This window comes from Lepisma saccharinum, chromosome 2 (assembly GCF_977018435.1).
Source record: "Lepisma saccharinum chromosome 2, izLepSacc3.1, whole genome shotgun sequence".
Classification (NCBI taxonomy): domain Eukaryota; kingdom Metazoa; phylum Arthropoda; class Insecta; order Zygentoma; family Lepismatidae; genus Lepisma; species Lepisma saccharinum.
Window position 1 is genome coordinate 41,186,248 of NC_139230.1, and position 27,668 is coordinate 41,213,915.

Here is a 27,668-nt window from a genome sequence, read left to right on the forward strand (position 1 = left end):
GTAGGTCCAGTCCCGATTAGCCTTACTGTGCATAAAGTGGACTTAAAACAACAAATCAATCCAATCCAATCCAACCAGTTTGAAGAAACAAATTCACACATAATGTCATGTCTATAATTTCCTCATGGTAAATTTCATGAGGAAAGGAATTCAGAAAAATCGAGAAACGATGAAAGGGAAAGATGAACATGTCTATTGGTGTTTTGTCATATTTTGTAAATTGTGTAAAAATTCCTTGTTTAGAACAAGCAATTGTTTAGTTACAAAGTATTTTGTTATTTGTTTAACCTGGTGGCGTACAAGGAACAGGAGAGCGAAAAGGAGTAATTTGAACCAGAACCCGGTTGCCATAAACTTCACCTTTTTTCCAAAGACTGTATGAAAAGAGAGAGGAAAGGGATATTCAACGTATGAAATATAAAATATGTGTGAAAATAAATCAATGGAAACCCTGCAAGATAATACTAACGAACTTCAAACTATGAAAACATATTTTCGTGGTGGAAAACTGCAAGTCATTTTCGAAATATGAACTTGAATTTTTTCTGTATTAGAAAGTGGAGATATGGGACGACACGAGGAAAAATCAACTTTTTTCTGACCCTTAAAAATAATGCCAAACCTGATATCATGTCCGTTTACCTTCAGTTAGAGCCTGAAAACACTTTATATTTTACATTTCGTTTGCATTTTTCAGCCTTTTTTGGCTTTTAGTTTATTTGTCAGTATTCTTAACAGTTTTTGTTGCATTTTTTACTTATTTTTGAGGTTTATTTTCAGGAACGTAGCTAGGTTGATCAGTTTGGGGGGGGGGGCCGAAACGTAAGATTTTTCTATCAAAGTATTATAAATTAAGAAGTTATTTATAGACCTATGCTGTATACGTACATTGTATATATGTGTGTATATACCGGGTGAGTTTGTTAGCTTGACACAACGAAATATCTCGAAAAGTACGCATCTGATAAAAAAAAGTTCTGAATGAAATTTGTTCGTCACGAAGGGGCTCATCCAATGATGCCAAACTCCACCCCCACCCCCACCTCCTGGGAGTGGGGCGAGGGACAACTTTAAAATCTCAAATGGGAACCCCCATTTTGTATTGCATATTCGGATTCTCCAGAAAAGAAATATGTAGGTTTTGTCTTAAACTTGTTTGTGGATTTGTGATAGATGACACTGTAATCGCAAAAATGAAAGATTGCGGAAATGGTAAAATTTAAATCGCAAAATGACATGAGGCATGTTGAATTTTTATAAGAAACTGCATTTAGCATACCCCAGGAACAAGGACGTGGAAGTAGCAGTATTTTGTTCCCATCGAGGTGCTTTCTTAAGGTGAGTATCTCTCACCATCGGGGTGCTTGTTTTAGGTGAGTCCCCTCGTCTCTCACCATTGGGGTGCTTGTTTTTAATAATCATCTTACAATAAGTACTCGAAAATGTCACCACCCACTTCGATACACTGATTTATCCGCACTTGGAATGATTGGACACAACTGAGAAGCGTGCCCGGTGTAATCTTTGGACATGCATTGGTGAATCGCTCGATCATGTTCTCATGCGTTGTTGGCAGTTCATTATAAACTTCATTCTTCACGTAGCCCCACAAACAAAAGTCAGGCAAAGTAAGATCTGGCGATCTTGCAGGCCAAGACACTGGACCATCTCTTCCGATCCACCGACGGTTGTACACGCGATCTAATACTTCCCATGCTGCAACGGAATAATGTGCTGGACAACCGTCATGTTGAAACCACATTGTTTGTCGCACATCTAAGGGAAGGTCTGCAAGCAATACTGGAAGTTCGTTGTGCAAGAAGTTTCGATATTTCTCACCATTTAAGTTCCCATCGATAAAATATGGACCAATAAGTTTATCGCCAATTATTCCACACCAAACATTTACATTCCAAGGGCGCTGATGTTCAACTTGGCGTAACCAATGCGGGTTTTCGACACTCCAATAATGCATGTTGTTTCGATTAATTGTACAGTGGTTTGTAAAAGTCGACTTGTCAGAGAACAAAGCTCGAGTAAAGAAATTGGGGTCTCCTTGTATTTGCTGAAGCGCCCATTGACAGAATGTCACTCGGTTCTGAAAATCATCGCCAACAAGTTCTTGATGCAAAGAAACATGAAACAGATGATATTTTCTACGCTTCAGTATTTGGCACACAGTAGTCTGCGAAATTCTCGATTCATGACTTATTTGTCGTCTACTAATGTGCGGGTTATGAGCCACTGCAGCTAATACTGCAGTTTCATTATTTTCTCCAGCAATTGTTTTTCGGCGATTCATTTTTTTTTTTTTTTGGTTGTACAGTTCCTTCGGTGGAGAACTGTTGAACAACTCTGCGAAAAGATGCGTGCGATTGCACCCGGTCTGGAAAACGTTGAACATAAAGAATCACAGCATCATTGATATTCCTGCCACTTTCTCCATAAATGTACATTTCAATTTTCTCTTGCACCGTTATAGCCTGCATTATAACCACTAATGAAGTCAAGGAAGAAAATCACTACTTCCGTCCTCTTCTTCAGGCTTTGTGGCAGAATATGCCATGTCTGTTTGACTAGGAAATAAGGTCAAATAGTCTTTAGGAGAAAACATGCGGTCTTCAAACATGCTCGGCAATCTGTTCAAAATGTTGTTAACCACTTATAAAACTGTAAAATGTTGAAAATTTCAAAGCTCCGTAAAAACCTTTGACCATCTGAAAATAAACAATCTCACTTCCGCGGAATGGATCGTCGAGTTAGTCATCTTCACAGCTAATGTTGTCCTGCTGATGGCTGGTACTGGCCCTGCCCACTTGCTTCCTCCCTCCCCCCCCCCTTTTCCTCGCTACTCCTGCATTATTACGTCATCCCTCCACCTTGGAACTCCTCTATCATCTTGAAAGCTCGTGTCATTTCTTTCGTTACATTAAAGCCTATTTGTTTTTATCTTCTTCCATTTTTTTAACATCTTTACCCATCTTCCCTCTACATTCACTTTCTTCAACGTTTTACAGTTTTATAATTGGTTAACCTCGTTTTTAACAGATTGTCGAGCATGTTTCAGGACCGCATGTTTTATCTTACAAACCATTACACCTTGTTTTCTGGTCAAACAGACACGGCATAATCTGCCACGAAGCCTGACGAGGAGGACAGTGTATTCTCGAGAATTGTGCCAAATCTTACTTTTTGCGATTACAGCGCCAGCTATCACAAATCCAAAAAAACAGTTTCAGACAAAACCTACGTATTTTTGTCTGGAGAATCCGAATCTGCAATAACAAATGGGGGTTCCCATTTGAGATTTTACAGTTGCCCCTCACCCCACCCCCAGGAGGTGGGGTGGGGGTGGAGTTTTGCATTATTGGATGAGCCCCTTCGAGACGAACAAATTTCATTCAGAACTTTTTATTTTATCAGATGCATACTTATCGAGATATTTCGTTGTGTCAAGCTAAAAAACTCACCCGAGTCTTGGAAAGAAAAGGATCAAGGGCCTCCTCGGTGGCGCATGGTAGCATCGTCGCCTTGTAATCAAGGGGTTCCATGTTCGATACCCGGTGGATGCTTATAGTGGTTCGGATCCCACTTTACACTGTAGAACCAGTCCCGATTAGCCTTACTGTGTATAAAGTGGACTTAGAACACCAACTCAATCAATCAATAAATTGGAAAGGAACAAACATTTTCTTCTGTAGCCCCCAACTGTGTACGGATATACTCTCGCGAAATGCACAGCCATTATTCGGGAAACTAAATGCCGAATGAACTCATTAGTTTAATAGCTTATACACCAAGAACAATGTTGTTAGTCTTTAGATTTGTATATTTGCTGGAAAAAAATTGAGAAGTAGATAGAACCCTTTTCCGTGGTTTTAGATATAAAGTGCTGGAACCAGGTTTACAAGTATTGAAAACAGTGCAAATATGAAATGTGTGCGCAGTGAGTTCAAGCTAGGCATCTCATGTATACAGTTCATACCGGAATCGAATCCGGTATCTCTTAGTTTAAGGGCAGGCCCGAGTCTTCTATGGCATCCAATTGTTCAGTTGCGAAATGGTGACGATAAGAAATTACATGCACACGTCTAATTTCTTAAAATTAATATTTTGTGTGTGTGGAAAACTGAATATATGATGGCACTGGATAAAACAAAGTTCCCACACGCTCAAATAATTACGCTCTCGTCTTTGGTTCGGCAAGTTCAACAACCTGCCCGGGTTCGACTCCCGATGGAGGCACATAGCTGTTCGGATCTCACTTTAAACTGTAGATCCAGTCCCGATTAGCCTTACTGTGCATAAAGTGGACTGAAAACACCAGTTCAATTAATCAATCAATCGAAAGGTTCAAGGTTCGATCGCTGATGGTCAGGCCGGTAGCCAGAATTTGATTTTGGAAGCTGCTTATCCCTTATCGGCAGCCGCTAGCTAAAGACGAGAAGGTTGGGGGGAGAAGTAAATGCGCTGAAGATAAATTTCTTGGTATATTGCAACTTACCATATACAAGATGTATAATCCTGTTAATGAAGTAAATTTAATTACTACTACACATTATTAAAATCAGATATTTGTAGGATTTCTGGAAATGACTGCAGCCCCCGAGCCCCTTCCCTGGGTATGTGCCTGCTTGTATTAGTTCCAAAATTTCTGTGCTGTTCCAACATCGTGAGGACAATTTGGGAAGTAATTGAAAGCGATATGGAAGCAAATTCTGCTCTCGAAACTATAGGACTCGATGTGATGACCACGCGCAACCGAATGAAAGAACTCTTCACAGGCCTTGTCCCTCAATATTAATTTTACTGACTAATTGTAAGTTTTTCTCGGCCTCCTCGATGGCGCAGTGGTAGCATCGCTGCCTTGCAATCAAGGGGTCCCGGGTTCGAAATCCGGTGGAGGCACATAGTGGTTCGGATCCCCGATTAGCCTTACTGTGCATACAGCGGACTTAAACAAAGCACGAACTCGATAATTGGAAGGTTTTAGAAGAACTAAACATGGCTTTTTATGCATCATACATCTTTGCTTCTTTTCACCCTACGTTTACAGTTTTTCTTCCTAAGAATTCCACTGAGTATAACATGCTTCGAAACCAGAGGTCCAGGTTCGGACATTGGACAGGTATGGTTGTATCATGTCTGTCTCATCGCCATTCCTTCAGCTCATCATTCATCCTCATCGTCACATTTAACCCAAGAGGTAGAAAAGCGGCGTAATATAGAAATGTATAAATGATTGATCTGGTTTATTTTACTTTGCTTTTCTGACACTTTTTGGCTAATTGTGGAGATGAAGATGATGATGAGAAATTGATGAGAGGACAATCACATAGAACACACACGCCCAGTCCGGGATTCGAACCCAGGACTCCTGGCATCGTAATGCACCTTGTTAACCACTGCACAACAAATAGAAACAGAAAATGCTTGATAAGTTATTTGCTTCTCCATAACTCATGATTATATTATAAGTATTATTCGCTGTATGACTAAGGATTAATTATACTTGTATGTCTAGCCAACCTAGCCACCTAAGCAGCAGCAGCTTCCGCATTTGCAGGTGGAGGCTAAATGTAGAAATATCACAGAAAGTCAGAAATATATACACATTTTGTAACATAATACTTATAGAGCATGCAGATGGCTGTAAAAACAATTGCTACATACCTAGTTTCCTTCCTTAATTGAAACGTGGTTTATTCTGCATTATACATGAGATCAACCACCCTGGGAGTTGAACCCAGGATCTTGTGTGGTAGTCAGACTCTCTTTTAGAATGCCAATATGTTGGATATTTGGTCGATCAGTCGATCCTGATCCATTGTTTCCAGAGGAAGACAATCTGGCAGCTTCTCATTCGACATTTTACTCGCGATGTAGGAAAACGAGATCACAAACACTTTGTGATGCTATCTTCTCGCGTTTACAGAAGTTTACCACCACTCGCATAACAAATCCTACTTCAAACTGACAGATATCAACTGTCCACCAAATCAACATATGAACCGACCGCTTCGATGTTTCTCCGAATTTTCAGAAAGTGGCCTTTCCCTCCTTGCAGGGCAGGTCATTAGCAGGATGGTTGAGTGCATGTGGGAAGAACTGCTATGTCATTCATTCCTGCGCCGAAAAAGGGACAAGCAATAGAATTCTCTTCTTGGAATTTGAAATGCATGGGGATATCTTTTCTGAACCATAAAATAATTAACGCAGAAAGTTCTAGCCACCCGTAGCTAAATCTTCCTGTTTGTGTCGTCCTTTCGGCGCCCATGGTGCCAGTGCAGGGCCAGATCAAGAGATCTGGCTGTTTTGGGGGGATCCTGGATCTGGTGTGCAGCAGGGAAGAAAAGTGCATTTTCAATAGGTCTCAGACTTCCCTGACCGGGGCGGACCACAAAACCAATAACTGCATCCCCACCCAATACATCTGTTTGTGTTCAACAAGCAAGAAACAGGGAAAAAAGAAAGAAATGCCTTGCTTGGGTTCGTGCTACTGAAAATTGAAGAAGTGTTTCAAACTGCAAGCAAAATTTACTGACGAATTATTTTGCAATATTTGTCATCAAAGTAAAATTTCCAGCAAATACTGAACCGTTTCCTGGGGCCACGTGGACGTTTGCCGGGGCCAGTTCCCCCCCCCCGTGCCCCCTCCTAACGACGTCCCTGTTCATTTTTCTCCTCCCCTGTTGTTTCGTGCATTTTAAATGCATTTACTAGTACAAATTACATGTTTAGATTTCTTGACATGGTCCTTTTAGCAAATTCACCATGAATCGAAAATACGGTCAATGGAAAAGCATAATATTATTCTTAACTGAAATGTTTGGCAATGGATTAAAATACTTTGTGTGAAGACTACTTTGAGGTTCTTTTTCTGGACACTATTATCGCTTTAATATGTGGTTTTAAAGTAAAATTAGTCACAATATTAAATGAAATTATACTCTGGTGTACGCGAAGCAGAACTGCATTTTCGGATGCTGGCCAACTACAGTATCGTAGAAGGCCCACTCTGAAAGGAGATGTATTGGTTGATTTGGTGTTTTAAGTCAACTTTATGTACAGTAAAGCTAATCGGGACTGGACCTACAGTTTAAAGTAGGATCCGAACCACTGTGCAATGAGCCTCCACCTGATATTAAAACGTGGACACCTTGATTACAACATGCTGTTTAAGAACATGCATTTATGATATATTAATTCTTAATGTGTGTTAACATAGCTTTTGACAGCAAATGAAAAGAAAGGTCTTGCCAAAAATCCTGCCAATCACTGAAAAATCAAGAAGATGAGTAGAAACGTTTCCAAGGTATGCATCGCATAAATATTTACAGTGATTTAATATAATCTTATATTACATTATTACAACACTTCGTACTACGTAAATAACAATAAAAAAAAAGAATCAGGAGTGGGTGAGATTTGAACCTACGATGTTTCGTTCTTGACGAAAAAGCAAAACGAGACGACCGCTTAACCACCTGCTCCAGGGGATTGCTAACGTGAAAGCCTGTAGAACAAGTTGATCTAAGTTCAAATAACATTTTTCTGGAGTTCCGAACCATGTATCGCCACAGATCAGGGAAAAGACGCACTTTGTAGAATCGTCCGGTATTGTGCAATTTATCTTTACTGTAATTTTGCCTAAAATCGAGAGAAATTTACTTAATTGCATTGATATGTGATTTCAATTCTCTCCAGGTGGTGGAGAACGAGTTCAGTGTTTCCAACTGCACATAAATTCCCCTATTTTCTATTTCAGAACGAATATTCTTAAAGAAAAAATCAACATTTATATTTCCAATTTACGATTTTTGTTTAATTGCGTATTATATTACTGGTTTAGGGTTTCTAACTTCATGTAATGTGAAAGAATGAAAGAAATTCACAAGAGCATTTTCGTTTAGAAAGAAAAACTGTTGCTAAGGTGGATACTATTTGTGGACTATGAAGCGCTATGTTGCCAAATTTACGAATTCAGGACTTTGATTTTCTTTTCAGGGCGGTCAATTAAGATGTTGCGAAGAGTACCTTTGAAATTAAATATTAATAACTGAATTCTGTCATAATCATTAAGAGTAATAGTTCGATTACGTCTAGGCTTGTTAACAAATATAAACATTTGGATGGTGTAGCGGTAACGTCGCCGCCTTGCAATCGAGTGACCCTTGGTTCGATACTCGTTGGAGGCACATTGTGGTGCGGATCCCACTTTAAACTGCAGGACCAGTCTTGATTAGTCTATTTGTTCATAAAGTGGGCTTAAAAAAAAACAACTCATAACTCAAATATGAAATTAGGATTATGTTGTTTGTCAATCATTTTCAACAGAATCTCTCGCGGCAAAGTATAATTTTGGACCCGGTACGTGCCTCCAAACAAAAGCAGTCACGTCCTAAATGGTTAAAATACTCAAAACACAGCCTCTTTACATGATGAAATGTTGTACAGTCACGGACACTGCCGGGTTGTAACGATTCCATTGAAAGTCAATGTATTCATTACAAGCGGCCGGCAGTATCCGTGACTGTACATATAATACTTCATTATATCAACAAATTAGAAGTTCAAAAATGTTGTAAGGTCGGTGGTTGGGCCCTCTTCTAACTCGTTGCGGTGAAGCATTCACTGCGCATTCACAAACAAGAAACTAAGGCGACATGATGCACGGTATTGAGCGAACGGCCCAGTCCAAGCGACACGTGCAGCTTGTCGTGTCGCTTCGGTTCGAAATGTTCAATTGATTACTGAGGGTTTGCTTCCAAGCGACACATGTCGCTTCGGTGTGAATTCCCTCAGATATGATTTTATTTTAAATATAATGATAACTAACTAACTCTCTAGCATGGTTTATGTTCCTATTCTGGGCAAGATCAATCTAATCTTTTCCATCCTTACCGATTTCCTTTAGCCCCATCTCAACGTTATCTCTCCATCTTCGTCTTGGCCTTCCTACAGATCTCTTACCACCAGGTGTCCCAACAAGAATCCTCTAAACTCTTCTTTCCTCTTCCATTCGTGCCACATGGTCTGCCCACCTAAGAATTCTTGATTTAATTTTATTATTTATTTGGACATGAAGATATACGTCTAATAGAATAACTAAATGCATTTAAATGTATTTTTCTTTAATTTGTGTCAACTATTTCAAGAGAATTAAGAAATTTATTTGGTTGTATTTCATGTATATGCTTTTTAGATATCAAAATATCTACAATGACATTAATAAGGCTGCTTTCTCTTCACAGCAAAAAGAAGAAGATGCCAGGTAACAGGCACACCGGAAACATGTTACGAAGAATGATTCGCTCCATCATTGCATTATTTGCTTCATTGTTTAGAACTGGAGATGTTGCAAGTCCAGAGGAGTCTGTTCCGTTGAGGGCACCCATCCCACTGAAAGAAAATATCGTTCCAAAACCTCCAGAAGTGCCTCATGGTGAAGGTGATGGTGACGGTGATGGTGATGATGACAATGATGATGACTCTTACAAGTATGATGAGTGTTCAATGTACAACTGGGTCGTCATTCATGACGGACGTCCTGCAGAGCATGAAGATGGTACAGATGCTGAAGATGAAGGTCGAAAAGCCAGGAACAGGCAAATGGATACCATAGTCCTTACTCCATCCTATTTCCGCAGGCGACGTACCTTTAGAGAAGAGGATGGTGCTGGTGTTCTTGCTGCTTCTTCTTCTGATGATGATGACCAGTGATTTATCCACACACTGCCAACACTCTCCACCAACCTGATGAAAGACTTTGGATGAAATCCCTGCCACTAATAAACGGTAATGAAATATGAATGAAAATGTCTGTGGATGGTGGATTAGTACTGCAACTGCAATCTACTCAAAGAAAGTGCACTTTTAACATCCTATTTGTGATAACTTGGCTATCAAGCATTTTGAACGAGAAGAAACTGTTAGGAATGGAAAAAGGAACTGCGAAATTACTTCGAAATCACATGTGAGGATATTTTATAGATACTGCAGAAATCTTTGCATGACATTTTGGAATTCCATTATCATACAGTTTATTTTACTTTGTGCTGTATATGTTCCTTTTCATTAATTAGTTTGCCAGAATGCACTAAAGCATATATTTATTCAGCTCATGTTAGATTACTCAGTGTTTATTATATACTTATACTAAGTCTCCTGCTAACAAGGAAATTTCACCTGTTCCTGATGAAGTTCATATAAGTTGTATACACAGAAACAAAAGTCTTCCATAAAACATTTCATTAGTATGTTCATTAGCATCAAATGTAGGAAAAAGTATTAGCTTTCTTACACTCAAAATTTCAAATACATCTTGATAATACGTTCTTGCTAACGAAGTTACTTTGTACACTCCTGTCCAGATAAAGTGACACACATTCAATTGTCCAAACTTATAAAATGTGTCACTTTATGTAAACAGGAGTGTACATTGCAAGAGGAATTTCACATATAAGAGAAGATATGCCCAGAAAAGTGCCTACATGTATATTGTAATATATTTTACAAATGTATGTTACATATTTTGTATGAACATCTTAAAATTTTCAGTAGAATGACAGATATATTTCTTGAAACATGTTCCTATACCATTTGAGTAATTTGATAGTAACCATAACTCAAGTTCATATATTTTTTAAGCCTTTGATACATGTAACAATTTCAGTGTTTTTATGTAGTTTCGACTATATTTTTTAAAAAAAACTTGTATTAATACCGAACACAGTATTAGCTATAATAGGAGACTGATATCTTAAATAATGCTAATATTCAAAATTTGTATTTACTGTTAAGAAAAGTTTTAGATAACATTCTAATGTATTTTCTGTGTAACTGTCTTCACTGTATCTACAAAAGCAATAAAATTAGTAGCTCTTGCAGTTGTCACATTAAAAAAGACAATGTTATTGGAACAAATGTGTGTACAAATAACCAGGGTGCCCACTGAATCAAAAACAATCCTGCAAAATATTTGGCGTTGAGAGTTTTTCTTTGGATTTGCAAGTCTTTTAAAATAATTTTAAAAATTCACACAATCCATACAGTTCGTACAGCGTGTAGCACGTGGTTAGCGCACGTGCTCCATATTCCAAAGTTCCAGGGACCGAATCCACTAAGCGGCGAGAAAATTTTCAGTAACCTGCCATCATCCTCGAGATTCCACTGCTTCAATCATCAGACTACTGTGATCGTCAAGTCCCCCGTAGAAGCCAATCAAAGAGAAAATAAATAAACGAGTACGGCAGCAATCTAGAAATTGAAATAAGAAGTTCGAGAAATGTTGTAAAAAATTTATTGTGGTGACGACAGGGATCGATCCATGGACCTCTTGAACATGGAGCAAGTGCGCAACCACTGCACGACAAAGTCTATTTTTTTGCTTTCAACCGTCAGTATGGAAACGTAAATAAAAGAATTCCACCACGCCCTTCAAAAGTTCTTCCACTTCCAGCAGTGATCGATCCTTGGACCTCTTAAATATTGACCACCTGCGCTAACCACCGCGCCACGAGGCCGTTTACATGAAAATCGACATCCACGGAATCTTGACATTCAGAACAGTCTGGAAAGCATAATAACAGAATGCTCCAAGTTGTTGAAAAAGTTGCTATCGTTATAGAGGCTTGAGGATCCTTGGACCGACGGAATACCAATCATTCAGCCAAACCACTACACAACTCCGGCATTTATTTCAAGTTTTGCTTCTTGTTCGAGGCATTCGCCCGTCGTTGTGAGTGGTGGTTAGGGGCGAGCTGATTCTTGTTCAGAGATTTGCTTCACCCTTTGGATTTAGCTTTGAGGGAGTAAAGTTCTTTTGCGTGCAATATTTTAAGTTACTCAAAGCGTAGACATGTCTAGCGATGAAGATTGGCCTTAAAGCTTGACGCCTGTGGACATTTGGCTAGGAATCGGACACAACTACTTGATGAATGCATTAGGCGCCTTGGGCGGAATGACTTTATGCTCCGTCTGTCTCTTTTAAAAAGAACAGAACAGAAAGTCTGCTAATCCTTCGCGGGATGCAATCTACGTAAACAACATGGTGACGTGCGTGGGCTTACAACCAGTTCTGTAGAAGCGAAATCAAATTATCATATGCTTGCTTCAGTTCATGCAGAATTAGGAACATGTTTCGTTGAATACCAAACAATATACGAAATATTCTCGTGACTGAGGGACGTGTGCTACTTTTTTGAGAACAAGTTGGCATGAGTTCAGGGAGAAAGTTGATGTTAATAAATATTAACGCACACGAAACCTATGTATTTTTTTCACGCGAAGTAATACAAGAATTGCAGCGATTACCATTGAATTGATCTTCCATGTAGCCTAAATGAAGCCAGCCGAACTCTATTATTGCTACAAGCAGACTACTATCCTCTCAAGGAAGAAGAAAAAACAATTTCGAAGTAAAACGCAGCTTGTCGCAGTGGATAGCGCACGTGCTCCATATTCCAGAGGTCCAAGGATCGAATCCACCAAGCGGCGAGAACCTTTTCAGTAACCTGCCATCATCCTCGAGTTTCGACTGCTGCAATCATCAGATTACTGTGATTGTCAAGTCCCCGTAGAAGCCAATCAAAGAGAAAATAAAGAAACAAGTGCGGCAACAATCTAGAAATTGAAATAAGAAGTTCGAGAATGGTTGGAAAAAAATTATTGCGGTGGCAATTGGACCTCTCGAACATGGAGCAAGTGCGCAACCACTGCACCAAGAAGTCTATTTTTTGGCTTCCAACCGTCAGCATGGAAATGAAAATAAAAGAATTCCACCACACCCTTGAAAATTTCTTTTACTCCCTACCGGGATCGATCCTTGGACCTCTGGAATACTGACCACCGCGCCACGAGACTGTTTTCATGAGACCTGTCATCTACGGAATCTTGACATTCACAACAGTCTGGAAAGCGTAATAACAGAATACTCGAAGTTGTTAAAAAAAAAATCTACCGCTCTGCAGGCTTGATGATCCTTGACCGTCTGAATACCAATCATTCACCCAAACCACTACACCATTCTGCAGGGACGTCGGAACTTTTCAAGAGTGGGTGCGGCGGTTTTCCATTTAACCAACCGATTTTAGAAATCTCTCTTTAAACAAGAACCGAAATAACACGTTTTAAACAAATAAAACGTTTAAAACATAAAGACAAGAAGTCTTATTTTCCAAGAATAATGATTAATAAGGCATCTGTTAATTATCCATGGAAGGACTATATGTTCCTAAGCTTGACTAACTTCTTAAAATACTTATTTTTGTTAATCTTAAAAAAATCTCGCCTGTAGGCTGTTCAAGAAGCTTCAACTAATACACAGTTGCCAGGCCCCACTCAATTCACATGGTAGCTACTCTGTTTTTTCAGAATACAACATTTTTTTTGTGAATGCAACAAAATATTGTCATTAACAACTGTGTGCAGTGTAGTGTATTAAGTAAGGAACAAAACTGTTTCATCCATACAGTATTCAATTTTAATTTTTTAAAACACTTGTGAGAAAAACATACCCAGGCGTTTTAAAGAGGCCCATGAGGGTACTCATCATGATATGTTTCATTGTTAATTGATTATACATTTACAGCCACTCAACAGATTTTTTTGCAGAATAAACAAAATGACATGAAATGAGAAATGAATGAAAATCCAAAGTTACAAAACATGCAAATAACCACAAACTATCAAACATCAAGTATCAAAATGTGTTTTAAACAAGTCTGAAAAAAAAACATGTTTAAAACACATTGTTTTAAATGTTTTAAACATTTGTAAATAAAACAAAACCGTGTGTTTTAAACATGCCAACCTTGGGTTTTCCTATTTTCAGAATTTTACACAGAATATGTAGATTTTCCACTCTGTGGACTGTCCGCATTCAAAATTTATGGATGTAGATTATTTTACTAGCTTTTCCTTTAGATAAGTTTTAATATATTGCACTTAACTAAATAATCAGCTTAGAATCTCCTATGAACTTCAAAAAATATTTTTTAGAAAATCTTCGTTGAGTAAAATATCAAAATATAATGTTCCAGGGGAAACACTCTGTGAACACTGGTATAAAGTTCCTATAAAAATCCAGAGAGTGCGACACTGTTCACGTCACATCAGGAAATTGGAATGGAAGTCATTGTGATTTCAAGGGACAGCTGGAGGTGTGTTGTCTTTGTATGACATTTTTGGGATTAAGTTCCGAACTTTGTTGAGATCACATGTCCACTTCACGGACAAGCTTCTCTAGGTGAGAAATTTTGCAAATCATTGATTTATTATGAATTTAGTGATCCACATTGTGTGCAGATCTCATCTGAAAATTTAAGTTTGCCTAACTTGTATTTCCATGGAGTAATACAATAAAAGAAAAAAATTACCACCTCCGTGGACCAAGATGCTCACGGAGGGGACAATTTCATGTTTCTATCATTTGTTGAATCCTAGTCAATAAAACTATTGTAATTTTAGACCCAATTATCTTTTAAAAGTGAGTTATTGCAGATTAGAATACATTTATTTCTTTTTTTGTTCAGCAAATTAATATTCTAACGTACTGATAAGCAAATATTTTTTTTTATGTAACCTGCCAAATTTGTGGTAGTTTAAAATCAATAACGTGTCTGAAACTGACTACTCTCTTAAATTGTCTTAATTCTGAGGAGTTAGAAACAAATAAATTGAAGGGTGAGGGGGGGGGGGGGAACAGGTAAACCAATTTTCTGTCGTAAGTGAGGTAGTGGTGTCATTTTCTGCTATATGGATGCTATACTGGACTTTGATCTCTTCCGTTTCTTACACTTCACACTTCATGAATGTGAACAATTATTCCTCTAAGAAACGAATGTAAACATTTTGAATGTTAACAATTGAAAGTCAAGTGGAGGGATATTGACGGTTGAAATCAATATCCTTTTCCTCAGTTTGCATCCAGTGTGGCGACCATAATGTAGTGTTGGTTCCTTTTCCTTTGTTGCATGTATGGTATGTGGCAAAATACATAGAGCAAGTGTCTACAGAAACAGTTTTAGGTGATGTTAAATCTAAGTGTATTGTTTTATTATTAATTGATAATTTTTAATCGTATATTTTAAAGGTTACAAGTGTTCTTAATACAAAGCATGCAATTAGTGGAAATGAAGTACCATGATAACAAAACTGTTAATAATAATAATAATGTCAGCAGGATGTAAAACAAAGTATAGACTAGGGGCCTAAATTTTAAAAATCCCCTCCTGTAGAAACTTAAAAAAGATGCTAACACTATTAAGACACGTTTCCATATTAAAAACACTACAAGTGCTGATCAAGGCAGTTTTATTATAGATTAAAAACACTTTACACATTACATTTCTACCCTATATCAGGGTCTCCTTCAGTTGGAGAATTAAATTAAAAGAACTAGTGCATTTAGTGTACACAGCGATTGGTGAGCACTGTAGTGTTCTTTAAAAAAATATTTTTGTTTGGAGAAGTCATCAAAGACCATGAGAAAGTTAGATCTTACACTTGCAAGAATTTTTTTATGATCAAAAAGAAATAAAGTTCAAGTCTACTTTTCACCAAGGAAAAGGTTATATACAGAAAATGTTTGGTTGCTTAAAAAAATCCAAAGACTTCAAAATCCACCTACGGAGATGCAAGGTCCCTGCGTGGACAAGCCAAATTTACAATTTTTAATTTTCTAATAAACTAGGAGCAAATGATCTTGGTCAAGGTTAGCATATGATTAGGTGCTCTAAGAACAGAATTAGGGCTGAGCCGATACTGATACGGCTTATATTGGTGGCATTGGTGAGTATCGGTTGATTTTCTTTTACCGATACCATCTGATACTAAAGATTTTCAGTGGCTAGAAAAGCAGGCAAAGGCAACAGCTCGTCTCAACATTTGTCCTTAAAAGTTCATTCTGGGAGACCAGCACAAGAAGTTCAACAGATTTTCCTAGAAACACTGGATAAAACCCCTCTCTCCTGGGCAGCAGATGGCAAGATCAAAGGCATGGGCAAGTGAAAGCTGAACCCAAACGTGTTAACAGTTAACGCTGTGGGAAATAAACCATTCGTTGCAAATTCTTGCTTGAAGCTCATAGTGGTAAGGTGGATGTTTTTAAACCACTTGCCCCGCTAATGCCAGGTCAGTTAGTTGGTTAGCTCTTGGAAAAGAGGAATGGAGGTCACTGTAAAATTAGCTTCGTTTAATCTACTTTCAAGCGGGAAGGGGATTTCGAAATATCTTCTTGTCCTCCTCCCTTTTGTGTCAGTCTTTCGTGTGACTGCTTGCATCGGCCAATGAGGGTTATTTATTTCAGCCGAGATTAGATTGGGAACATACGCCTTTGAATGACAGTACTAAGGAAGATTGAGTTTTTGTTTCAAGTCCACTTTATGCACAGATAGGCTAATCGGGACTGGACCTATATTTTTAAGTGGGACCCGAACCACAGGGTGCCTGCACTGAGTATCAAACATGGGATCTATTGATTACAAGGCAACGGAGTTACCACTACACTATTGGGGAGGCCCCTCTGAAGAATTATGTACAACACTACTTACAATAATGTACATAAAATATTTATCAGGGACTTTACTTTTCTTCAAATGGTCGTACAATCATTCTTTTTGTTATTCAATAAATATTCAATATAATACTTCTTTGACATTAATTTCCTTGCCACGACAGTTGTTTTTACACAAATTTTAGTGGTCTTAACTACACGTAAGCTAGATGATGAATATTTGCTGTTTTATCTATGATTTTATAGCGTCTTTTTACTATTTATGTAATAACAATACTTTTTAGTCAAGAAACAAAGAACAAAATGGGTATTAACATTGTCTTTCCTCTGTTTCTTAGTCTGTGGTTACATACAACAATACTCCATATGCATCGGAGAAATTAAGTACTAATTAATTAATTTACATATTATTACAAATCGACCTCTAATTCTATTAACATATTAAATAGAAACACGTTTATTATTATATTTCTGAGACACTTGACTCGGACTGGCTCCCCAAATATATTTCTAGATATGTGCCTAGTGATGTGACGAGTTAGAATGACTCGGTAACTAGCCTTTGTTATTGTATACTGGAATTATACAAGTATTGGTATCCGTCATGCTATCGGTGTTGGCAAATGGTAGTATCAGATCAGCTCTAGACAGAATATATAATTATTTTTTACAAATTTTAAACAATTTTATTTTTTTGTGAAATCATCTCCTCATTTCTACCCATTTTTTTTAGATTGACCCACATATAAAAAAGTGGTATGGAAACTGGGTTTGAACCAACACCTCAAATAGCAAATATGAACGAAGAAGGTATGTTCATTTGACATGTGTTACCACTACACTACAGATTTTCTGAATATATTGGAGTTTAGTAATACCAACTACTTTTGGGATATTACATGGACGTAATTAAAAGTGACCACAAATTGCCAAAAGCTTTTGCATACCTTCCTCTCCAGCGGTTCAACTCAGGTCATAAAGAAGCCTGCTCCACTACCCCTCACCTGCGTGAGTACGATGTACAGGAGATGCAGTTCTGCGCAGGTTCTTTTGCATGTGATCCCACTATAGTACTACTCGTTGAAGCACATTTCTCAAAATTATTCTTAATTTCTTAAACTACTGTCATTGTAAGTTATGGTGAATTTCTTTTGTTATTGTTGACATTTTTTTCTGGTATGAATTCATACAAAAATTTCTATCATTGAATGTTATTGGATGTTATCTTCGTAACTAATTGCTGCATCAATGATTAACTGTACCTGTAGAAGAACTTGACTGTCAGCAGAGGCATGAAACATTTTTCTTCAACTTCCAAAAGAATGGAGCATTATGACCTATCCACCATAGAAAGGGTGATCAGTTTAATGGAGCTGGATTGGCTAGCGAACAGTATGACATTTCAGCATGCACAGCAAGGAGGTGGTGGGCTTGCTACCAAGAAACTGGCGAGGCATCACGGAAAAGACTCAAGAGCTGAGGTCTTGTATCCAATACCAGTAGCGGAGTGTGACACCTATTCAACCTGCTAAACGGTTTTCTTTAAAAATTTAGATCATAAGGTTATTTTACTAATTTTTAACCATAACCATCACAAAGTACAATCAGTCATTAGTTGTTAGAGGAAAATCCAAAGGAAATAAGGTAAAGTGCCCAAATACCGTCCCCCTAAGCCAAATCTTCAATTCTGAAAATGTGTTTAAAGTTAAAAACTAGATTCATTTCGAACACTTTGCCCATTTCTCTCCTAGCTTGTCTTGGGAGAAACGCTTTCCATAAATAAGACATGATGCATCTTCATCGCTTGTACTATCCTCATCATTGGTGGACACCAGTGAACTTGTGTTTCATTCTCAGAGTTGCTTGAACTTGAGTCATATTTCTTTGTTTTCTTTTTGGGAGGTTTTGTCAATGATGTTCCAAGCTGATCTTTATCTTCAATGATGAGACGTTTCTTGGCCTTTGATTGGGATTGTTTCTTCTGATGCTCTTCCGACATTTGTTTATTTTCCATAGAGGCTTTTAGAGACATCTTATGTGGAATTCCTGTTACCAAGAATGAGGTCCAGGCTCTAGAAGATGTGGAAGGCTGGATTACTGGAACTTCCTGGATGTCTCTTGGACTGACCACTTGAGGTGGAGCTAGAACATTCTGGTTGTCATCAATCCCTCCATGGTCAGGCACCTCTGGCTCTTCAAGTTGTCTAGCTATGAAGTCAAACTCTTGAAACATATTGGGATCAAATGGATGAATTCCAGTTTTCCTAACTCCATTGACAGCAGTTTCAAGAGTAGCAGCATGAAGGTACATTCACAGAACAAACTGGATACATGTAGTTTCCTCACAATTCTGTTTGGGTTAGAGGCTAACCATTGCTCTATAGCCTTTGCGTATAGAGTTTTCAGAGTAAACATAAATGCTACATCCAAAGACTGTAGCTTGTCTGTTGAGTGAGGAGGAAGGCATGTGACCCCTCGGACCCCCCACTGGCACCCCCCTTGATCTCATTCTTCAATTTGTTATTTTCTTAATAGAACTTTTAAGTTTAATATATACTTTTTATTAATTAGCATTAATTTTATTTTCAAGAATAAGGCATAAAAGTTTTAAACACATTATAAAAAGATCGGCAAGTGATCACACATCAATCGAAACTAGTCTGTAAAAAAGGCAAAGGGAAAGTGTTCCCCTGTGCATAGCACCACGCCATGAAGGCGTATAGGGGGTGTGGGGGTAACGCCCCACACTTTCTTGATCCGGTCGTGAGTGGGGGTGATGTGATCAGCATCACGCCCCTGACCGCCTTTACCCCCTAGGGTTTCCCCCAGGTACCCATGTTATTCGACGCTGGGTAGGCATTAGTCTGTGGTCAGGAAAAAAACAAAATTTATCACAAGAAAGATACATAATGGGGGTCCTAAATCTGTCTCCAGGGCGGATTTGAGAATCTCAAAGGGGACGGATTTAGGACTCCAGTTATAACAACAATGGCGACTGCTCCTGACAAAACGACTACAGCTACATGGCTGTGACAGCTGGAATGCAATATTAAAGTACTAATATATTATCAATCACTAAATGATGAAAAACTTACAGCGAGGCGTCAATATAACTGTTTCAAGTTGATTGATTTCACACTGTAGCAAGCTTTCAGACAAACTATTTTAGAAAAGTTAAAGTGTGAATGAACAGAACAAAGCAACTATACCACTGCCAGTAGGCAACAGAATGGTTCTGAAGATTTTCCTGCTGCTCTCGCAAGATGTCAGCACTTTCCATGGAAGTTAAAGACGGGGACGGATTTTGGGCACTTTACCTTAACCGCATTGATTTGTAGCTACAATTAAGCTTAATGAATCACTACTTTCTCAGACTCAAACATGTTTTATTTATTTGACTTGTTAAGTCGTTATATTGCACCTCAGAGTGAGGGACATAACTGCCTTGCACAAAGCAGGCTAGAAACATATTAATTTCATAGAAATACATGTTAACAAACTATGAAACAATGTTTTCATGAAAGAAAAGCATATGTAAGAGGAATGTGAACATACGTACAGAAATTCTTTTAAAATTACAATGCTGAGTTGACACTACAAAAGAATAATGATGCTACAAAAGAACAAGCCCCAATTACCTTCTAGCCTAGAAAATTAGTTATTTTTAAAAATTTCTATTCACTCATGTGTATTAACACAGATGCATAGCTGAATGGAAGAAAAAGCTTTTGCCTTAAATCCTGTCAATCAGCTGAATATCATTCAACTTCTGACGAGTATTTCATCAGAGAAAAACAAACTGAGTTAAAGGAACATTCCTCGAAGTATGTTTCCCATAAATATTTACTGATTTAATGTAATTTTATATTACATTATTACAACACTTTGTACTCATTAAATGTCAATGTTCTGTGTTTACCTAAAGAAAAAGAGAAATGCGAGTGGGTGCGATTTGAAGCTGCAATGTTTCGTTACTGATGAAAAAGAACTGCAGTACGAGATGTGGTCTTACCAACTGCTCTACAAGGTTGTTGACGATTTACTCCTTAATGTTTGTCAAAAAACCATGCGTCCATGCAGGACTGGATTAACCTATGGGCAACTGGGGCAATTGCCCTGGGGCCCCCACCAAATGAAAGCTGTGAAGGGCCTCCACCAAAAAAAATATTTTAACCAGCTGGAATTACATAAGAAGTTGTATTTTAAAAATAAAAAAAACTTCAATATTGTCGTATGTCTACACTCTTCTGGATCCAATTGTAGCACAGCTCTCAGTCGATCTGTTTGTAGATATCTGAAGCTCAGTATACTTTATACCATGGATTGATTTGGCTGTGGTGTGGAAATAAGGCACACTTATTAAACAATCAATTCTCAGATACGATTAAGATAATAAATAATCCTACGAAGTACATAACTTTCTTTCGTTAATAACATCAAAAATGAAAATGAGTGAAAAACAGGCTTTGTGCTGCCATGGGGGGCCTCCAGAAACCTTGATACGGCACTGTGTCCATGTTCCCAACACATTTCCGTCAAAGATGTATTAATGAAAAATGTCCAGTGTTGCACCTGAACTCCTGAGAAATTTACCTCCCTGCATTCAAATGTGACTACAATTTCCTCCAGGTGGAGCAAAACCTGCTTCAGTGTTTCAAACCTTGCATAAATTTGTTTTCAATTTCATAATAAAGAATCATAAATATTCCAACATTCTTAATTCCATTTACGATTTAAGATTGATTGTATATTATATTACTGGTTTATAGTTTCTAAGTTCCTCATGGAATGTATGGTAATGTAAATCTTTCACCACAATTTTTTTCATCTAGTTGAGGGGCGTGTCTCAGAGATAGCTACTTTCTCTTCACTCTGAAATCTGTGTTGCCAAATTTTACAAATTCAGGACTTAATTTTTTTCAGGGTGGAGAAATAAGTGTCAGAGTCCACCGTGAAAAAAAATAAAAATTCTGAATTTGTAAATTTGGCAACATAGCACTTGAGAGCTAACAGAGAGTACCTAGCTGTGATACAGATCCTCCTCCTAGATTGAAAACACTGTCCTAGCATATATTCATTCTCCCATAGGGTGACCAGACACATACATTCAAAAAAGAGGACAGAGCAGAGCATGGCGAAAAAGGAGGACAAAGTCATAAAAAAAGGACACCACAAGAAATGGCAACACATTTGTCATTATTTATAATTTAATCAATATAAAAAAATTCTACCAACACTTTGCTCACAGATACTTTTCAGATGATCTCTTTCAATAACTTCCTCTAACCTTTAAGCAAAGAAAGCAATCTCCTAATCTGTTATTTAACAAATGACAAAGAATATCTACAATTTGAAGCACAGAATTTTACTACATTTTCTAATTCTTGGATATTAGAATGAAATATTTCCACAAGTGAATGCAAATGTAACAAGTAAGATTCACTTTAACTTATTTCCAAAAACTGAATTAAAATTTTAGGTAGTTTAGATTGGGACATGAAATATGATTCTATGCCGCAAACATTTCTAGGACACTTTCAACAGCAGGGAAAAGTGGCAGCCACCTTACACTTTACCTCATATTCATTTCTTCCATCCTTTAAAAGCTGGATATTTTCTTGCAAGATCATTGGTGAATTTACGCTTTCGCTTCGTTATTTCATAAAAGTAAATGTTACTTAATAATCAAAATTCTCACTATGCATTTTTGTATCGCATATGTATAGCTCGAAAAGGAACTGGCCGACCTCCGTGGCAGAGTGGTTAGCACAGCACACCACACCACAACACCAGCGGTTCCGGATTCGAATCCTGGCCTGGGCATTAATTGTTTGCGCACTTTTATGTATAAATTGAAGTGCTAATACAGTATAACTGTGCATTGTAATAAGAAAATTGAAAGACGTTCACATTCATTGCCTATTTTAATGTATTTTCTAATTTTAAGGTGCTTTAAAGTGTCTATTTTTGTGTCCTTCCTTAGTTTATAGTGCCTTTTAAGTGCCTATTTTCATCATTTTAGTGTCTATTTCCGAGGTTTTTTGCATATAAATCTGCATCCTACTAATGACTCAGTCAAAAAAGTGATCTGTTCAGCTCCCAGATGCTAGGTGAGCATTGCTCGAATATTTAATGCACCCTAAGTGATATGCCTTAAATGATGATCGTTAAGCATTCTCTATGCAGAACAATTGCTATGGTCGATGCTATACTCTTTCCAAAAAAGGAGGACTTGTCTGGATAAGGGAGGACGTCTGATCATCCTATTCTCCCATATTTCACGAAGTTAGAAACTATGAATCATATGCTGCATATCAAATGAAAACACATGAACTTTATACTTTACCTAGATTTTGAGCTCGATTAGATCTTTAAATGCAATTTTAATAATTGTTGTTCAACTTTTTTTTTTTTAAATAAAATTTTGAAACTTCAAACCAGTTCATACATAACCAAAATTTGATTTTTTTAATGTGTTGTGAAATGAACCTTGTGAATCAGCATATCATTTTTATATTTCATTTGTGATTAATTATCCTATGAAGGATCACACCATTTTTACTTTTTCTTTTTCAGTTTTGTTCCTGCATCAGATATATGCCACCGATGTTACTGGGTCCTTCCCTTCCAGGGTGGTGGGCACCTAGCCAACTTAATGTGAGTGATCTTACAACTGAAGGTTCTGGATTTGAATCCTGGCCTGGGCATGAATGTTCTGACACAGTCCTTGTGCGTTTACCCTGAAGATACAAAAAAGGCAACAAAATTACAAATGCAGCAGAGCGAGGTTACTTTTTTGTGTGCATTGTGGCTTGTTTCCATATTGTAAATAAATAATTTGACAACACTTTACTAATTGGAACTGTCTTTTATTTGTAGGTTGTTGTGAATGTTTTTGTACAAGAGTTCTGACATTTCTTGAGTTTCTCCTGAGATTTTGGCCAGTGTATGGAACTGGTAGCCACCCACCATCACAGAAAAATTGGGAAGCTATGAATGAGTAGCATAGCCTGGTCATGCATGGATACAACCTCCCACACCTCCAAAGCATCCCCGAGAAAAGTAAGTTTACACTGGATAAAATGTACTTGTCAGAATAATAGTAAAAACATGAATAAACGTGAAATATTAATTTGCAAATAAATGGCATGTAGGCTAAGTGATAAAATCCAATATAACCAATTTTTGGGTGTTCAATTGATGGATTGATTGATTTGGTGTTTTAAGTCCACTTTATGCACAGTAAGGCTAATCGGGACTGGACCTACAGTTTAATGTGGGATCTGAACCACTATGTGCCTCCACCGGGTATCGAACCCGGGACCATTTTGGGTGTTCAAGAACATGTGCTAACAAAAACTTTGGGTCCTTGCAGACATTCCCTGCCCCCTCCCCCTCAGATAGCAAATTTCTGGTTCCGCCCTTGGACACGCTTGAGGCTGTTTCCACCACTTTCTTTTGCATCACCTTCCATTTACTTCCTTACTTCAGCATTTCTCTCTTGTCAAACAAGATTCGCATTCACAACTTTTCAAAGTGAACCACCTCCTGGTGCTCTTTTCAGCAGTGAATAGAGAAAGCAGAAAGGCTCTTATGGCTTGGATCAGTGGGCTTTTGGACTCGCTTCGCACACAAAAATAGTGCTTACAGGCATGCGCTGACATCCTTCATCATCATGTAGTGTTGCAATCCCTTTCCATTCCTTGCTGTGTGACTGAGTCAAGAGCAACCTGCAAATTATTGCAAATTGAGGGATTTTTTAAGGTAAATTTCAATAATATCTCTCATCGCACGATGTTCCGAGCATAGCATAGAATTCTGAAAGCATTTGGTGCCTTGCCTTTAATGAGGAAAGAGCGGGAAAGGAATGGGAGGGGGAAACAGCTGACAGCAAAACTGTAGTTGTAAATAAAATGTTCCATTGCAACAATTTGTTTAGTATAAAGACAAAAGTATAAAGAAAGAAAGAATGCATTTGCCAACAAGTTTCGGGTGGATCTGTGAGGAAGGAAGAATGTTGTAAAACAATAACAAAAAAATTCTGCTCAAGAAACAGAAGTTTGATATTTTGCAATGAACGGTGAAAAAAGAGCAGAGAGAGATTATTGTTTGTTTGTTTTTTGAAAGTGGGATAAAAAGGCTGTTTGCAAATAGCATAGAGCTTTGATATATGCTCATTCGTGGCAAGAACTATTTGCATTTCATTAGGGTTTCGAGAATCCTCATGGCAATGACTAAGTTGAATAAGTACATTAAAAATGGTAATTAACTGAAGTGTACACTGAAATGTTTATGTGGCATGAAACTTGAGTTTCTGATGGGACATATTTATATTGAAGAAAGATAATATACATGATTAAAACACAGTAATTACAGAAAATACTGGCAACATTATTATCCCTTACAAACCAGAGCAGTTTATTGCGAGTGATTTTGTCAGGTGAATTTTCTGCATGTCATAAAAAAGAGCAAACAACATATCTTCTCTAGTGATCAATCGAAGAAATCACTGGGGTATTTCGAATTTGTAATAAACCTTATTTTTATAAATTTTCATGAAATATAACTCTGCTTTCATCTCATTATCAGTGAAAGGTGCATCTTAACTTGGGTTGCCAATACAATTAGAAGAAACAGATGTCAAACAGTGTATACCCAATGAGATATATGACATGACATAATGTGATGCTGGTCAAACATACGATTTGAAAAAGGGGTGTGGAAGAAAATTAAGAGGTGCAAGGCACCCCTTTGCCACTCCTGGGAACGTTGATCTCACTCCACTTCGTAATTTGTAATGGCCCTTAAAATGCAGCTCATGGCAGAAAATGCAACTTTCAAATACAAAAGTATTTTTCTCTTCCAAACTACAAATATATATAAAAATTTCTGGTAACCATGGAAGGGGTAGTTGCATTAAGGTGGAGTGGCACATTCAAGACTGCACATAAAAATGGGCACATGATGTACTGCAGGTTGCCCACCCCTCCTTTAAGACCTGAGGCATTGTTTCCATGAATTTTTAACATGGTAGAAAGGGTTTTATCAGGTTTTAATTCTTTTTCTAATCTCTGTGTTGTCTTTTAGGCTGTTATTTGTTTAATATGAATTCATCAACTATAATTTCAATCAGAGCTTTCTTTTTTTCTGTCTCAGTAGCTCTAGCCCTATGCTGAAGGCTACTTTAAGTTTGTATTACTTATCAGAAATCAATGTCCCTGTAATCTCAGGCTCTGTCATGTTCATTAAGTGGATTCTTAGGTGCATAATTTTGTAAGGTGAATATTGAGTAAAAAACACTAGGAAAAGCATTGCACATTATTTCCTTATTTTCAATCAGAGTAGGTAATCTGTAGAAAACTCAAACTACAAAACTCCTTGAAATAACAGAGTTAAAGTTGTCCCTTAAAACTACTGGTTGTGTCCATGTAAGGTGAGTCCTGGTTTGATCCAAGTGGAAGCACAGTGGTTCAGATTCCATGTTTAATTGGAGGTCAATTTACCTATCCATAAAGAGCATGAAACAAACTTCCCTTCATCACACAGCTTTTACTTTTGCTGAAAAAAAAGAGCAGTGACCCTTAATGCATTTGGTCTCCTATTCACCTTACAAGGCTACAAAACTACATGAACCTGTAAATGGTGTATCATAAATTGACACCCTATGAGCCCCACAGTGGCTAATTAGTGCACTACTGCCTGTTTGCAAGAATATGCAGGGTGCAGTGGAAGTGGAAAAATTTTTGATCCGTGGCCTTCTGGCTTTATTTTAGTATGAAATGAATTAAAACAATGCAATCCAGTGACAAACTGATTACATGTGGTTCAGATCCCGAAGACTGAACAACAGACAGTTCCAAGTTTTCCTTAGCAATATTGAAGCAGGGTACGGTGACGTGTTCTACTTTACAGAAGTTTGTTGGCTTAGTGCTCAAAAGAGTTTTCAATCTGAGGGATGAGATCAGAGAATTCATGGCAAGTAAAGGTAGGGAAATAGAACAGCTCAACAATCCACAGTGGATGGTTGATTTTGCTTATCTCACAGACATTACAATGCAGCTGAACGAACTGAAAATCAAACTACAAGGGAAGAACAATTTGGTTAACTCATCTCAGTGATCATGTGAAAGCCTCTGAATCCAAACTTTGTTTGTAGGAGATTCAGCTTAAAAATGAGAACTTCACACACTTCCCAGCATTGTCACAAATGGTGGTTTAACATCAACATTAAGATCTGAATTCATCAGAAGATTTCAAGACTATAGGTCACATAACATGTTTAAGATATTCTCTGCCCCTTTCAGTGTAGATGTCAAAGATGCTCCAGGTAATCTACAAATGGAACTTATCGAATTGCATTGTAATACTGTATTAAGGGAGAAATTTATCAATGTGGATGTGATGGCATTTTACTCCAAATATGTGAGAGCATCAGAATTCCTTTTTCTGCATAATCATGTCCTCTTCATTGCATCTCTACCCGTCTGTGAAAAGGTATTTTCAAAAATGAAAAATGTGAAATCGAAGTTCAGGAATTGACTGATCAAAACACACCTTGAAAACTGAATGCAACAGTGGGGTAAATGGCAATTCTTTTGTATTTTTTTATAAACAAATTAACAGTTTTGTTTCATTATGTTTGTTGTCTTCAATGTGCCTAACCTCAATTCAGAACTTGTCAGTGTTCTTTGCCCATGCTGGTGTGTTTTATGAGTAAAGAGTATAGTAAATGAATGTATTGAAAACAACAGAAAATTTGTAAAGCTACCACTGCCTCTTGAACGTGCATGGTACAGTGCGGTTCGTCAGTCCATTACAGAGTGTGAAAATGGTCTGCTATAGGAAAAACGTTGAAGACCACTGGAGTATAGCAGAAGGCAATGAGCTTACAAATACTGCTTGAAAATAAATCAAACATCGGGAAATCATAAATGGAAAAGAGGATAACAACTTGGAAAATTTCATGCTACAATCCTAGCACCTGTAAAAATCCAAATTGTTGATAATGCACACACAAGGAACATTGAATGAGTTAGGTGAGTGGTTAAGTGTTAAGAGTGAGAGACTTGTATTTCAGAAGTACCTGACTGAAGTCCAGCATCATCACATGCTTTTCCTCAATTGTAACCACCTTGAGGTGCAAGATAGTTAC

The 27,668-nt window shown here is 37.6% G+C and overlaps 1 protein-coding gene across 2 annotated transcripts in view; it reads left to right on the forward strand.

Moving 5' to 3' along the window:
* The window catches only part of LOC145984413 (uncharacterized), a 66,197-nt gene extending 55,430 nt beyond the window's left edge, over window positions 1–10,767 (forward strand). For both annotated transcript variants that reach the window (XM_083118076.1, XM_083118077.1), the window contains exon 2: window positions 9,255–10,767. In XM_083118076.1, the coding sequence (XP_082974202.1) occupies window positions 9,255–9,723 (469 nt within the window). In that variant the 3' untranslated portion in view covers window positions 9,724–10,767. The remainder of the gene's footprint in view (window positions 1–9,254) is intronic.
* The last annotated feature ends 16,901 nt before the right edge of the window (window positions 10,768–27,668 follow it).